The 13,017-nt window shown below is 36.2% G+C and overlaps 1 protein-coding gene across 4 annotated transcripts; it reads left to right on the forward strand.

Annotated features, from left to right (window-relative positions):
* The first annotated feature begins 1,303 nt into the window (after positions 1–1,303).
* Positions 1,304–9,045, forward strand: LOC121985377 (transcription factor DIVARICATA-like). Of its 4 annotated transcripts, none has more exons than XM_042538796.1 (7): positions 1,304–1,673; positions 2,068–2,159; positions 4,510–4,563; positions 4,755–4,889; positions 6,758–6,953; positions 7,144–7,898; positions 8,180–9,045. In XM_042538796.1, the coding sequence occupies exons 6-7, from the start codon at positions 7,492–7,494 to the stop codon at positions 8,544–8,546; spliced, it is 774 nt and encodes a 257-aa protein (XP_042394730.1). In that variant the 5' UTR covers positions 1,304–1,673; positions 2,068–2,159; positions 4,510–4,563; positions 4,755–4,889; positions 6,758–6,953; positions 7,144–7,491; the 3' UTR covers positions 8,547–9,045. The 4 variants fall into 4 exon arrangements, with proteins under 4 accessions (XP_042394730.1, XP_042394732.1, XP_042394729.1 ...); XM_042538798.1 differs by having other exon boundaries at positions 1,304–1,646; XM_042538795.1 differs by lacking the exon at positions 4,510–4,563.
* Positions 9,046–13,017: the final 3,972 nt, after the last annotated feature.

Raw genomic sequence — 13,017 nt, forward strand, 5'->3', positions numbered from 1 at the left:
ACCCATCGGAGATCAGGAAAAGGTGAAAAAAAAAAGTAGGGAAGGAGATATTACATGAAGATCACCGGAGAAAATTATTGTTGGAGACAAGAAACACACATGTGAGGGAAGGTAAATTCCGTCAGGAATATCAATATTATTACTTTCGTAAATCAATATTATTACTGACGGAAGGTAAATTCCATCAGTAATATCGAAAAATAAATCGACAAAATAATATTTCGTTAGTATATTTTATCAGTAAACCTAATAAATTTTATAGTGTAACTACCCATTTTTTTTATTGATTTAGAATTAAATATAATCAAAAGTATTGGATATAAAAATTTACTAGGTTTTAATTTTTTTATATATTTTTTCATTTATATTATTAATTTTATTACATTAAATTATTTTAATGGTAAAATTTAAATTTTCACTAAATTGTTCTAAAATCCCTAATAGCAAGTTTAACTCCCTTTCAACTTCCTAATACACACCGATTTACCTTATTACCCTCATTTTGAAAAAAAAAATTAAAATGATATATAATTTCCCTAAATTCAGCATCATTTAACTATAATCTAATATATTTTCTATCAATTGGATAACTCCGATTGATTGAGAATCAATCAGCAATCGATCGATTTATCGTGAGAGAACAGAAATCCTCATTATTTTTTATAAGTACAAAAAATCTAAAATAAGGTATAATTCTTTCTAAATTTAGTATCATTTAACTAGAATCAAGTATATTTTCTATCTAATTAAATATGATTTTTTCCACTGATCAATCGATTGAGAGTCATACTAATCGATTAGATTAGGCCGAATCGATTGAGTTAATCAATTATCTTAAGTTAATCGATTGGTATGAGCTTCTAATCGATTGATCAAATGAAAAAAGAAACATACTTAATTTGATAGAAAATATACTAAATTTTATTTTAAATATACTGAATTTATTAGAAATTATACCTCATTTTAAATTTTTTGTATATAAAAAATTGATGATAATTAAATAAATTAGTATATATTAGGGAGTTAAAAAAGAAATTGAAGTAAAAAAAAATTTACATACAAGAAGTAAGAATATTTTTTCAGAAGAAGTTGAGTTTGAATGCAAAGATTTAGTCAATTTCCACTTAAAATTTGTTAACCAGTCATTCTTTTTTATAAAATTTAAATATTTTTTATTAAATATTATTAAATTTGATCTAATATGGGCCAGATCAAACTCAAACCATGTGCGCTGGGCCGGACCGTGGCGGCATGGCCGAGGTTGTCAACTCTGACCCAACCCCATGCGATTGAAACCCTCCACGCCTTCCCGATGGGCGCTGCCGCCGTCATTCGGCTCACGCTCTTCCCAGACTCTCTATCACGGCTAGGCCCTCGTAGTCTTGTGCAGCTCCAGCACCAGGCTGAATACTTCTCTCTCTTCCCTTCTTGTTTCCGCATCTTTGCCTTCTGTACTTGAAAAACTTGACTGGGTGCCGAAGCTCCTCCATTCCTTGGTGCATCTTTGAATCGCACCTACTTGATCCACAATAGCTGTGTTGTGCCCGGGTTGCTTAAAGATGGGACTTTCAGAGAGAAAAAGTGAAAAGGGCAACACCCAGTGGAACACGGCTATCTGTTCTGAAAGAAATTGTTCTCTGCCCAAAGTTTGTATCGTCATTTTCCCCATTGCTGTATGGCATCTTCACACATACATACATACATACATAGTTCTTGTAAATCAAAATCTTCATCTGTTTTATGTTTTATTTCACTGCGATGTGCTACTACTTGTGTAGCACTAGATCTGTTACTGCGTAGAAATGTAAGCATCAAAGTCGGTTATCCAATTTTGGCAATGTAAAGTTTTTGCCAGAATCATGACTAGATGCAAAAGAAACTTTAGCTTGTCTATCAGACTACAGGAGAAAGAACTTTCTGTGGTTTATTCAACATGCTACATTTCACTGGAGTATTGAACGTGTTCCATTGCAATAACAAAAAATGAGATCTTTTCTCTTTACCATTTTTTTTTTTTTTACAATGACATGTTATTATTGCATATGAACTGAAAAGGCAAACTCACAGGAATCAAGCCCATTGCTGATGATAGTTCCATCCAAACAAATTTGAGCATATCTCAAGTATCTTCATGGACTATCTGAATGTCATCTTGATAGGTATTTGCCTTCTCAGTAAGATAACTAAATCATTTTCATGTCTTGAAAAGTTGTTATGAGGAGCTAAATCTGTTCAATCAGCCCTTTTTCTGTTAGTGCTCACTTTTCTTTCAATTGGCTACTGAATATTAATGAGTGGTACATAGATACTTATATTGGTTGATTTGATAAATAAAGTATTTGACTGAAATAGGAGGGTCGGTAGGGTAAATGCTTATATGATTTGACTGTTAGATAAAATCATCATTGCCAACCAAGTCTAAATGAAAAAAAAAAAAACATCGAGGGTCGCATTAGGCTTTGACATCCAATATTATAGGTGTTTTGAACCTTTATAGTTACTCAAGTTGAATCACTCAGAGTTGAAGATATGAAGGGTAGAGGAGGATCAAGGAAAATTATAGTTGATGTAATTAACGTGATTGAAAAGGTATTTATATTATTAGTGATTTAGATTTGTGTAGAGCTCACTAGAGGTATAAGATCCATGTAACCATTCTCAAGATGTTGTGATGTATACAACTTAGTGATGACAATGATTTCAATTTCAACTTTTAAATTAATGCCCTGTTTGCTTCGAGGTGTGGAAGAGAGAAAGGATGGATTGCAATGAAATCAAAATCCCTTCCTTTGTTTACCATTGTAATCCGTTTGCAGATAAATTTTTTAGCATTTTTTCATTCACCAAAAATCGGACGAAACGAACTTTCCTTCCCTTCCTCGTGACAATTCCGTGGCCTCGCTCAAATCTCTCTCGTAGTGGTGCTGCGAGGTGGATCGTGGTGGCCGTGAGGTAGATCTTGAGGTCAATTGTAGTGGCTGCAAGCTTGATTGCGACGGCTGCAAACTACCTCGCTCATTTCCATGAGGTTCTGCGAGGTTGCTTGCACTAAGTCCGCCAAATTTACTTTTTCTGTCTCCTTTTTTCCCTTTCCCTCTTCTCTCCCATCTTTTCCTTTCCTTTTCCTTGGGGATTTTTTTCCATGTTGGATTCCTTTTCTTCTTCAATCCACACCTCCGAGTAAACAGAGCATAAAGAGTTAGTGACAAAGTTAACATGCAAAGTTGAAGATTATCTCTACGATTGTCCCGGAAAGGATAAACATACAGAATCCATATGCTAAGGCTATTGAAAAATCCAAGAATTCTGATGCAATATGTTATTATTCTACACTTTTATCCACTGTATGTATTTTGTCAATGTTACTTTTTGTTTTTTTAAAAAAAAGGGGTACAAAAAGGACATATCTAAATTAATCCAATAGTGGATATACAAACCAAAAAAGATGTTGTAACCTCGTCTCTTTATCTACAACCATTTTAATGTGAATTTTATATTGCATTAAACAACTCATGTTAGATCACCTCTTCTCAACAACTATTACCTTTTTTTTTTTTTTTTTTTTTTTTTACTTTTTTACCTTTATTGGCTACCATTGAACTAATAATTTGGTTGTATCTTAGAAGTAGATAAGATGCGACACTCTACACTTGATGAGGCTCATGGTATTAAATCTTCTATCTTTACTTAGCTGTCATGAAGAGATTGCTATTGTCAACTGAAACCATGGTTGGACTAAGTTGTATTGCTCCTCTCTTGGCTGATACTAGCTGAGACAGAAGCTTTGGTTTTCAAAAGGGGGAAATGTGGAAGCATTGGTTAGCTGGCTCATGAGGATGGTGTTAGTGCAATGATGCTCCCAAGTGGTCAGGTTTGATAGGGTTGACCATGCTATTGTGATATGTTTGGCAAAAGGTTAAGTTAGGTTTATCTTGTCCTTTTGATGTGTGCATCAAGTGTACAAAGACTCAACAGAGCTCATGACTTAACATGGTTGAGTTATGATAGAAGACTTGATGTAGTCAAGCTAGTTAGATGGTTACCTTTGATGGCTCAAAGGTCCGTAACGAGACATCTGAGGGATTGAAATTGGTAGGTCCACACAAGAGGGAAATGCCTGGAACTGGAGTTTGATATTGCTGTTCCGTCTTTGACATGTCAGGGGATTGCAACATCTATGTGGCTTACAAAGTGTTTATGCCTTGTGCTGAACTGGTGAACTATGGAACGCCTGGATACTGATCCATAAATATCAGTATCCAACATAAGTGTGGATTTATTTATGCGACATGATTGTTTCTAAATTCTTTACACGGTTACAATAAGTGTTTGGACAAGTGTCTACTCAGAGTGTCGTGTACACGAGCAAGGATTTGTAAATCATCCTTCTAATTCACAAATCCTGTGTTTGCCATTGAAGGACATAAGTGAAGATTCCGAGCACCTGAGTGTGTGAATTAACTTTATTTTTTTTTTCCATTTTCATCCATTTTTCATTTCTGTATGTAGGAAAATTGCTGAACAGGCATCTAGAGTTAGTCTACCATAACGTGTTGGATCAAGGTTATTTTTCTTTTCACCTATACTTTCACATTTTGCTGTTCTATTTCAGTGATTGATTATGAACATTGTTTCAGACTTCAGTTAGCTAATGAGGATCTAGGTTGTGAACACTTCCTGCCTTTACCATGCTTAAGAACAAACTACTTGGGTCATTGTTATAGAATCTTCAAAAGCTCTTTTTATGAATGCAGGTATAATCAGTTATTGCAAACAACAATCTCGAAAAGGAAACCTAGCCTATTGAATTCAGCTGCTACTTGTGAAAGATCTTCCAGCCTGTTGAGTCACAGCCAATGGCCTGAACCACTGAACATTAATAGTTAAAGGTATGATTTTTTTTTTCACAAGCCCATCTAAAAGCAACTTAGCATTGAGATTTGGTGGATCTAACATGTATCATTGTGCCGAGGGACTCGAGATGGATGATAAGAAAGGAAACGTGATTGTTCATAGTCAAAGTAACAGTCGCTAGATAGGTTGTTCCTATATCATTAGTCTTTTCCCCTCAACATTAAGGATTCACAAAAGGTTTAAAATCCTAAGTCGTTTTGAAGTTTCGGTTCAAGATTGAAATGAGTAGGGGTGAGCAATCAGTTTAAACTGAACCGATTAACTGACTGAACTTTTTCCGAACTCATCGAACTAGCCAAACTTTTCAAAAAAATCGAACCGACTGAACTGGTAAAACATTGGTTAATTTAGTTTTCGACCAAAATAATAAAATTTTTTGGTTTGGTTTGGTTTGGTTCCGGCTTAATTAGGTTTGATTCCAGTTTAATTCGGTTCAACTCATAATATCAGTTTGGTTCAATTCAGTTTGATTTCGTTTGGTTCAACTCATAATATCGATTTAATCGATTTTGATTTTCAAAATTAAAATTGAACCGATTAAATTGATATTTTTTTAAAAAATAAATTTTCAAATTAATTGAACCGAACTTTTAACTTCAGAAAATTTGGTCGGTTAATTTTGTTTAACTGAACTTTTCTTCATCCTTAGAAATGATATAGTTTTGGTACCGTATCGGTTTGTGTCAATATAATTTTAATAATTTTTAAAATATAAAATATATTAATTAAAAATAAAATTTTAATTTAGATATTTGAAAATAAATTATATATATAATATGAGATAATATTATTAGGTTTTAATTAAGTATATTTAAATTATCTTAATATAGTTAGAAATTTATTAAAATTATTAACTTAAGTTATTTAATTAAATATAAGTTAGAAACCTTATCTCTAGCAGCAGCGGGCTAGTGCGATGAGTCCGGATCCGTTGTTAGGCTACTGCGATGAGTCCGGACGTGTTGTCGAGCCAGCGTGATGAGTTTGGACGCATTGTTGGACCAGTAAGATGAGTCCTGATGCATTGCCGGCCAGCATGATGGGTCCGGACACATTGTGGTGTGCCGGCACCGGAGGCGTACTTATGTTGATGTCGGTCTGCAGTTGGATCGAGATGTTTTGCTTGTATTAATGTTGGTGTCGGTCTGCAGTTGGATCGAGATGTTTTGCTTGTATTAGACAAAATGACTCGAGATTTTAAATTATGGATCCATCATGGTATCCTGGAAATCGGATAAGTTATATTGGTTGATACTGCAGACTACCCAAGAATAAGAGCATGGATCCACCCATTTACTATCCCTTTTCTTTTACAGGTTGTCCTTTTAAGAGGGCAAAGATTTACCTTCAAAGTTCATATGTAGTTTATAAAGGACACTCTTTTCTTGCTAGGATTCGAAGAGTCGAACAAAGGAGCACAAAACGTGCATTCATTGTTATATTAGTCAACGTAATGTTTCTGCATTGAATTGTACAACTGTTTTAACTTTTTAGGTATCTTAACGTTCTAAAGCAAGACTGTAAGGTGTTTTAAATTTTTGTGGACTGTAAATGAACATGATATTGAACAAATTCAGTAGGTTGGATACTAGCAAGTTTAGTGAATTAGACTTATTAATATTTAATATTAATAGATTTATTTAAATTTCAATCAAAGTTTTTTACTTAAATACATAAACCGGACTTTGAGTTAGATTTTGTTAAACAAAATTAAGTTCTGCACCTTTGCGCTCTTATTCTTTCTAATTTTACTTGTTCTTGCATTTGCTAAGAATTTTTTTTTTTCACATTTTATTATTTAGAATTTAAAAATTTTATCATTTGATTCTTCCAATGGTTGAAGGTCACTTGGAGCACAGATGGCGCTTTGGGACAGATGAAAGAGAAAGAAGATAGTGACACCAAGTTATGGGCACTGCACGCAGCTGGGAAGAAATGTTGTTGTGTACTTGAGTGGATTGGCAAGGCTTTTTCAGTGGAATTCCCTTATCTGCAGGCAATGGAGCAGCCACCCCGTAATTATTGACCAATTTATATCTGTATGTTCTTGTCAATTTCGCAAAATCAAAATACAATTTAACAGACAAAATGATCACCTTGACACTGTAGATGAAATTCGACTGGAAGCTTACTTTAGTTTAATTGAACCATAATAATCTACAAACCAATTCTTTGATTAGAAATTTCCTCTTAAAAAATAATAATAAAAGAAGCTTTCTTTGTATGCAGATCTCCCAGCAGTGGCTGAGCAGGCATAAATTAAAGCAGGTGGAAGAAGCAATCCATGGCCATAAATGCACATTTCTGCCTCCTCTGCTCCTCAGTCGTCTCTTTCCGCTCAGCCTCAGCTCTTTATCTTCCCTATTCCAGAGGTCTCCTACTCCGAGAACCGGGAAATCTGGAAAAAGGTGGCATCTTGCACTCTCTCTACGCGCCAGGGCAGCTGTTTTGTATTCCGTTTCTTTGTTACTCAATGTGCGGTTTTGTTGACTCCTAGCTCGATACTCAGACGTTTCTAATCGTCCAAGTTCACTGTTCCGTTTTGTGTTCCTGATCTTCCAACTTCCAAGGTCTCGAATGGAAATCCTTACTCCGCGTTACTCCTGCTGCAATTGGTTCGTCACTGAGAAAAGAAAGGGTAGCAAAGGAACTGGCACTTGGACCCAGGATGAGAACAAACGCTTTGAGGATGCCTTGGCAAGGTTCGACAAAGAGACCCCTGACCGCTGGGTAATGGTGGCTGCTTCTGTCCCCGGGAAGACTCCATGGGAGGTGGAAAATCACTACCTGGATTTGGTGGATGATGTGAGGCAGATAGAATCTGGGAGAATTCCTTGTCCTGGTTATGATCGTTCTTTTTCTCTGGAGTGGGAGGGAAATCATGGCTTCGAAGGTCTGAAACATGCACACAGAATTGGCGGTAAGAGACGAACATCCCATCAGGAGAGGAAGAAAGGAGTCCCTTGGACTGAAGCGGAGCACAAGTAAGTCCTAACACTAACTTTTGCTGCACAATCTACCCTTCTTGTTTTAGATTGGACCAGCTTTTCATTCTCTCTCACTTTCTTAGTTCATGCTGTCTGCTTGACATTTTGTTGCATAGTTTAGATGATACTTCTAGGCTTCAAAAAGTGTGTTTGTTTGATCTCAACGATTTGATATTGATGGAGCATTTGACATGTTTGTTGTCTTTCTTTCTATGTTGTTGGATTTGTGGAAAGCTGTGGGTGGCACTGAGAAGATTTTTTTGTTGTTGTTTCTGCAGGCTTTTTCTGCTTGGTCTCAAAGAACATGGTAAAGGGGATTGGAGAAATATTTCTCGAAATTTTGTGATCACAAGAACCCCTGCTCAAGTGGCGAGTCATGCACAGAAGTACTTCATTAGACTTAATTCACGTGGCAAAGATAAAAGAAGGTCTAGCATTCATGACATTACAACTGTGAATCTATCAAATAATAGGCCTCCCCCAATATCACAGCCGTCTACTCTAAATACTGAGCCGACCACAGCTTCTGCACCGTCATGGATTATCGATTCATATCAACATGGTGAAACAAACGGAGTGTTTAGCTCATCGGCACGAAGGAGTCGATTCGTGAACGCACATCATGTGGAAGTTCCTTATAGTTGAAGTTGGAAGCTTGTGCACCTCACAATGACATTGTGCAGGAACTCTAAACCACTCCAATTTGGACTTCATTGTTAAGGTTTGGAGTGACTGAATGGGTATCACACGTTGTCACTTTAATTGCCAGCAAGCTGAAATGTGATTAAAGAATTAAAGTTAGTGCGAAGTGAAGAAATGTTGCACTCTGATGACGACCACAAAATGAGTTTCAGCAATCACATTCTACACTATTGGTTCTTGCAAAGTCATTCTCAAAGATGATGTTTATAAATTGGTCCACTGTGGCCGAGTCAGAGGCCACTCTCCTACTTTGTTACTGTGAATGACTGTGAATGGTGATACCAATTTTGTTAGCTTTATCAATCAACTTAGGCTTCACTACTGCTTGCTTATCTCAGCTTGGTCACTAACTTTAGTTGGGAGTTGGGACTTGTCTGTATTCCACTGTCTTGGCTTGTCACACTTTCATATTTCTCTTGCATTTTGCCTTTTCTTTCCTGCAGATATCACTGTTATGTAGCTCAATGTCTATCCTTGGTAGATTCAGATGAACCCGTGTTATCATAGATATATTTGAAACACATTTTTCTTTCTTCCCTTTTATCTCATTGAAGTATAAGTATAGTTGTTTATCATCAATTTTTGTAGATTCATACAATAGTGCAAAGTGCCCACTTTCTTTTCATGTAAACAGTTATATCAAATAGAGAACAGTAAGTCAAATGCTTTATCCCAGACAATGCACCATGATGCATTGTTTTAGACATTTTTTCTTCTTAGTTTGAAATAAACAATGTTTTGTATAAAATGAAGGACTGTGATACTCTGTGCGAAATATAAGTTCATGATGTTTTTGTATTAAAAAACATTGCACATTCACCCTACACCTCATCTTTATATAATCTACAAGGTCATTTGGTAATGATGAGATAGGTCGAAACAAGTGAGCAACGTTTTGATGATTGTCATAGATAGAGCATATCTAATTCAGAAGATTTTTTGATCGAGAATGGACTATAGGTTGTGACTTTATTCACATGCGAAAGTCTACTTTATATATAGTAAAGATTATTATCAAACATATAAAATTAATTAAAAGATATAACTTATATAATATATATATCTCATTATACTAAAATATAATAATATTAATGTTAGGTAATAAAATTATTAGTATAAAAAAACTAAAGATTTGTTCAAAATTTAATATAATTCTATTGAACGAAAGTTATAAAAATAAACAAGAGAAATACAACTTTTATAGGATGAAGCAGATCATTTTAAAAGGTGCTCTTGCAATATCAAAAATTTACATGGCGCCCTTGCAATATCAAAAATTTGAGCTCCGAGGGTGTCTGAGAGGTGCTCGACATAAAAATCGAACCATCGCTTTAGAGTTTATATTCCCTGATCTCTTGTCGTTGCATAGTGCCCTGATTCATTGTTCCTCATGATTCATATGTTTTTCATGCCTAATTGGTGCCCTTTTTTATTTATCTTTAAAAAGGAGCCATCAGTTTTTTAAAAATCAAATTTACTCCGTACGCCATCCTTATCCACTAGTCCATGCATCCGTACCTACAAGTCCAAGAAAATCAAATTAGTCACCTAACCAGTTTATTGTGTGTATAAGTAGAAAAAAATAACAATTTTAAAATATATAAAGAACAATTATTGAGTCACAACGGTTAGATTTCTTTTTTGTCTTCTTCACATGTTGATATAAGGTGGAGGGCCTATTGGGACTACTTCTTGACTCTTCCTCCTTGCGATCTGAGCTTTGCTGAACTCTTCATCCCTGAAGCTTCGTGTGAGCTTCCCTCGGCTGAGTTTCCAACTGAACAGTTGCTGCTGTACTGTGGTTGGCATCCGTGAAGTTGTTGCTTCATCAACAGTCGACAAGAAGGCAAGCAAACTAGTGTTTTTTACATTCATATTGTTCTTGGCTTCTTGCTGTATTTCCTGTACTCCGATCTTGCTGTTGCAAGAGAGATTGTGGCGAGGTTTCTCCACCCAGAAGGAGTTTTTATTAGCCGGTTTTCCGGGGTCTCATCCACCGACGGATTGATAGGATTCGTCCACCTTACGGACATGCCGAGGAGTAGGAGTATCATCTCCGAACCTCGTTATATCTTCGCGTTTGAGGTTTGTTCTTCTCCATTTTTGTTTCTACTCTTTATTTCCGCTGCGCTAACTCAAATTGTAGGAAGAAACGAGAATTTGGGGTCGGCTATTCACACCCCCCCTCTCTAGCCGCTATCCGAAGGTCCTAACAAGTGGTATCAGAGCGAGGTCGCTCTTCGTCGGATTAACACCCGGGGGAGCACGAGCTAGAGAATGGATCAACTTGGAGAAGACGTCACGATTCCACCCTTCTACGATCGCGACGACTTCGCATTTTGGAAGGTAAGAATGAAGTATTTTCTTATGACTAACCTAGTAAATTGGAATTGTGTACAAGTAGGTTTTATTCCTCCGGTGGATAAAGAAGGAGAACCTCTCGAGAAGAAGAAGTGGACGAAGGAACAAATCCACCAATCCGTAATCAACGACGAGGTAATGAAAATCTTTGAATTTTCATTACCTAATGATATCTTGTGTAAGATAGGTAGATACAACAATGCCAAGGAGTTGTGGAACAACTTGGCTAAGTTCCATAAGGAGAGCTCCAATTCAAGTCATGAAGAGGAGTCAAGTGAGCCAAGTAGCTCACATCATGGAGGTATGGAATTAGAAGTTGAGGGCTACTCAACATCTAAGGAAGAAGAGGAGGAGAGTTCTTCTTCAAGAATGGAGCAAGAAGAAGAAGCCTCTATCTCCGGAAGGGATGAAGGAGAGAACTTATATCCATCCTCAACCCTAGGTAACTCAAGCAACTTAATTTCAAATAAATTACATATAATATGCTTTGAGTGTAGAGAATATGGGCATTACAAAAGTAAATGTCCAAAGAGAATTAGGAAGACTCCACCAGTACCAAAAGTCAAGGAAGCCGGAGTCCCGATACGCAAGGGCAAGGAGCACGTGGTGTGCTTCCAATGCAAGCAAAGGGGACATTATAGGAGTCAATGTCCAAGGGGGAGGCAACCTCACAAGAACAAAAGACTAAGCACATCTATGGGGGGAGCTAAGGAAAACCCTAAGGTATCCTTTAAGGCACATTCTTGCAATTCTAATAAGACACATGCTAGTAGTTTTATTGCAATTGTCAATAATAAGCATGATAACCATAGAAATCGATACATGTGCTTAGGTGTCAAACATGTTAGCCTAGATAAGGACAATGCTAGAAATGCCAACCCTAGAGTTAACTCATCTAAGGTTAAGGAAAACCTAGATAGGAATCCCAAAACAACTAGATATATGCCTAGGAATACCTCAAAGAAAAATGGAAAATTAAAGCTTGAGGTATTAAAGAAGGAAAATCAAGTCTTGAGGTCAAGACTTGACACTTTAGAAAATGCTCTTAAGAATTTGGAGAAGTCAACTCTAGGGTCTAAGGGTCAAAAATCAAAGCCCAAGGACATGAGAGGTTTGAGTCACAAACCTAAGTCTCAAGTGGTCAAGCCCGCTTATCATAATGTTCCATTTGATTATGGAACAAGACCTGGGGCTAAGAAGACCATCACCAAGGTCACAAGGGGAGTCAACCCTAGAGTTGATCTTGATGAGTCCCAAATGACCAAGGTTTTAAAGCCTAGGAGGGTCATTAGGAGGGTTGCTAGGGAAGTCATCCCTAGTGAATATTTAGTGAACCCAATGAGCTCAAATAGGTATTGTTGGAGCGTGATTCCTTCACGCTAGATGGTTTAGGGTGTGCCAACCTTAATTGGATAGGTAGTTAACCTACTCATGGCAAAAGGTGGCATTTTAGGAATTTTCAAGGTGTAATCAAGCCTTGAAAATGAAATTAAAATTATTCCTAAGGTGATTAGGATGTGCCAACCACATTTGAGGAGTTTTCTAGGGTCAATCTAATTGGCACATAGTGATCTAAAAATCTTTAGTATATGATTTTTGGTCTATTACACTTAGGAATATAGAATTTATGATAAAATGATCAAAATTATCAAAAATGGCAACTAAGGCTAGAATTAGGTATTTTCTATACCTTTATATGTTATTTGCCATACATTGTTTGTCATATGTCATGTCATGACATCATATTTATTTTATTATCATTTGAAATGTCATGATAATGCTTAGGTTAGTTATATGTCATGTCTTATTTAAGTTTCATACTTTATGCCATGACATCATGACATTGGCACATATTTTCACTTATGATATTATTTTATGCCATGTCATCATCTCTTGCATTTATGATCAATTAAATTGATTTAAGGATAGAAACATAATTTGACATGGAGATCAAATTGTTGTTTAGAAAATGCATGAGAACTTAGCTTAAGATGACCTAAACCCATATCTCACATCAAAATTGACTTGGATGTGTTTGATACACCTTAGATGT

This window comes from Zingiber officinale, chromosome 5B, assembly GCF_018446385.1.
Source record: "Zingiber officinale cultivar Zhangliang chromosome 5B, Zo_v1.1, whole genome shotgun sequence".
Lineage (NCBI taxonomy): Eukaryota > Viridiplantae > Streptophyta > Magnoliopsida > Zingiberales > Zingiberaceae > Zingiber > Zingiber officinale.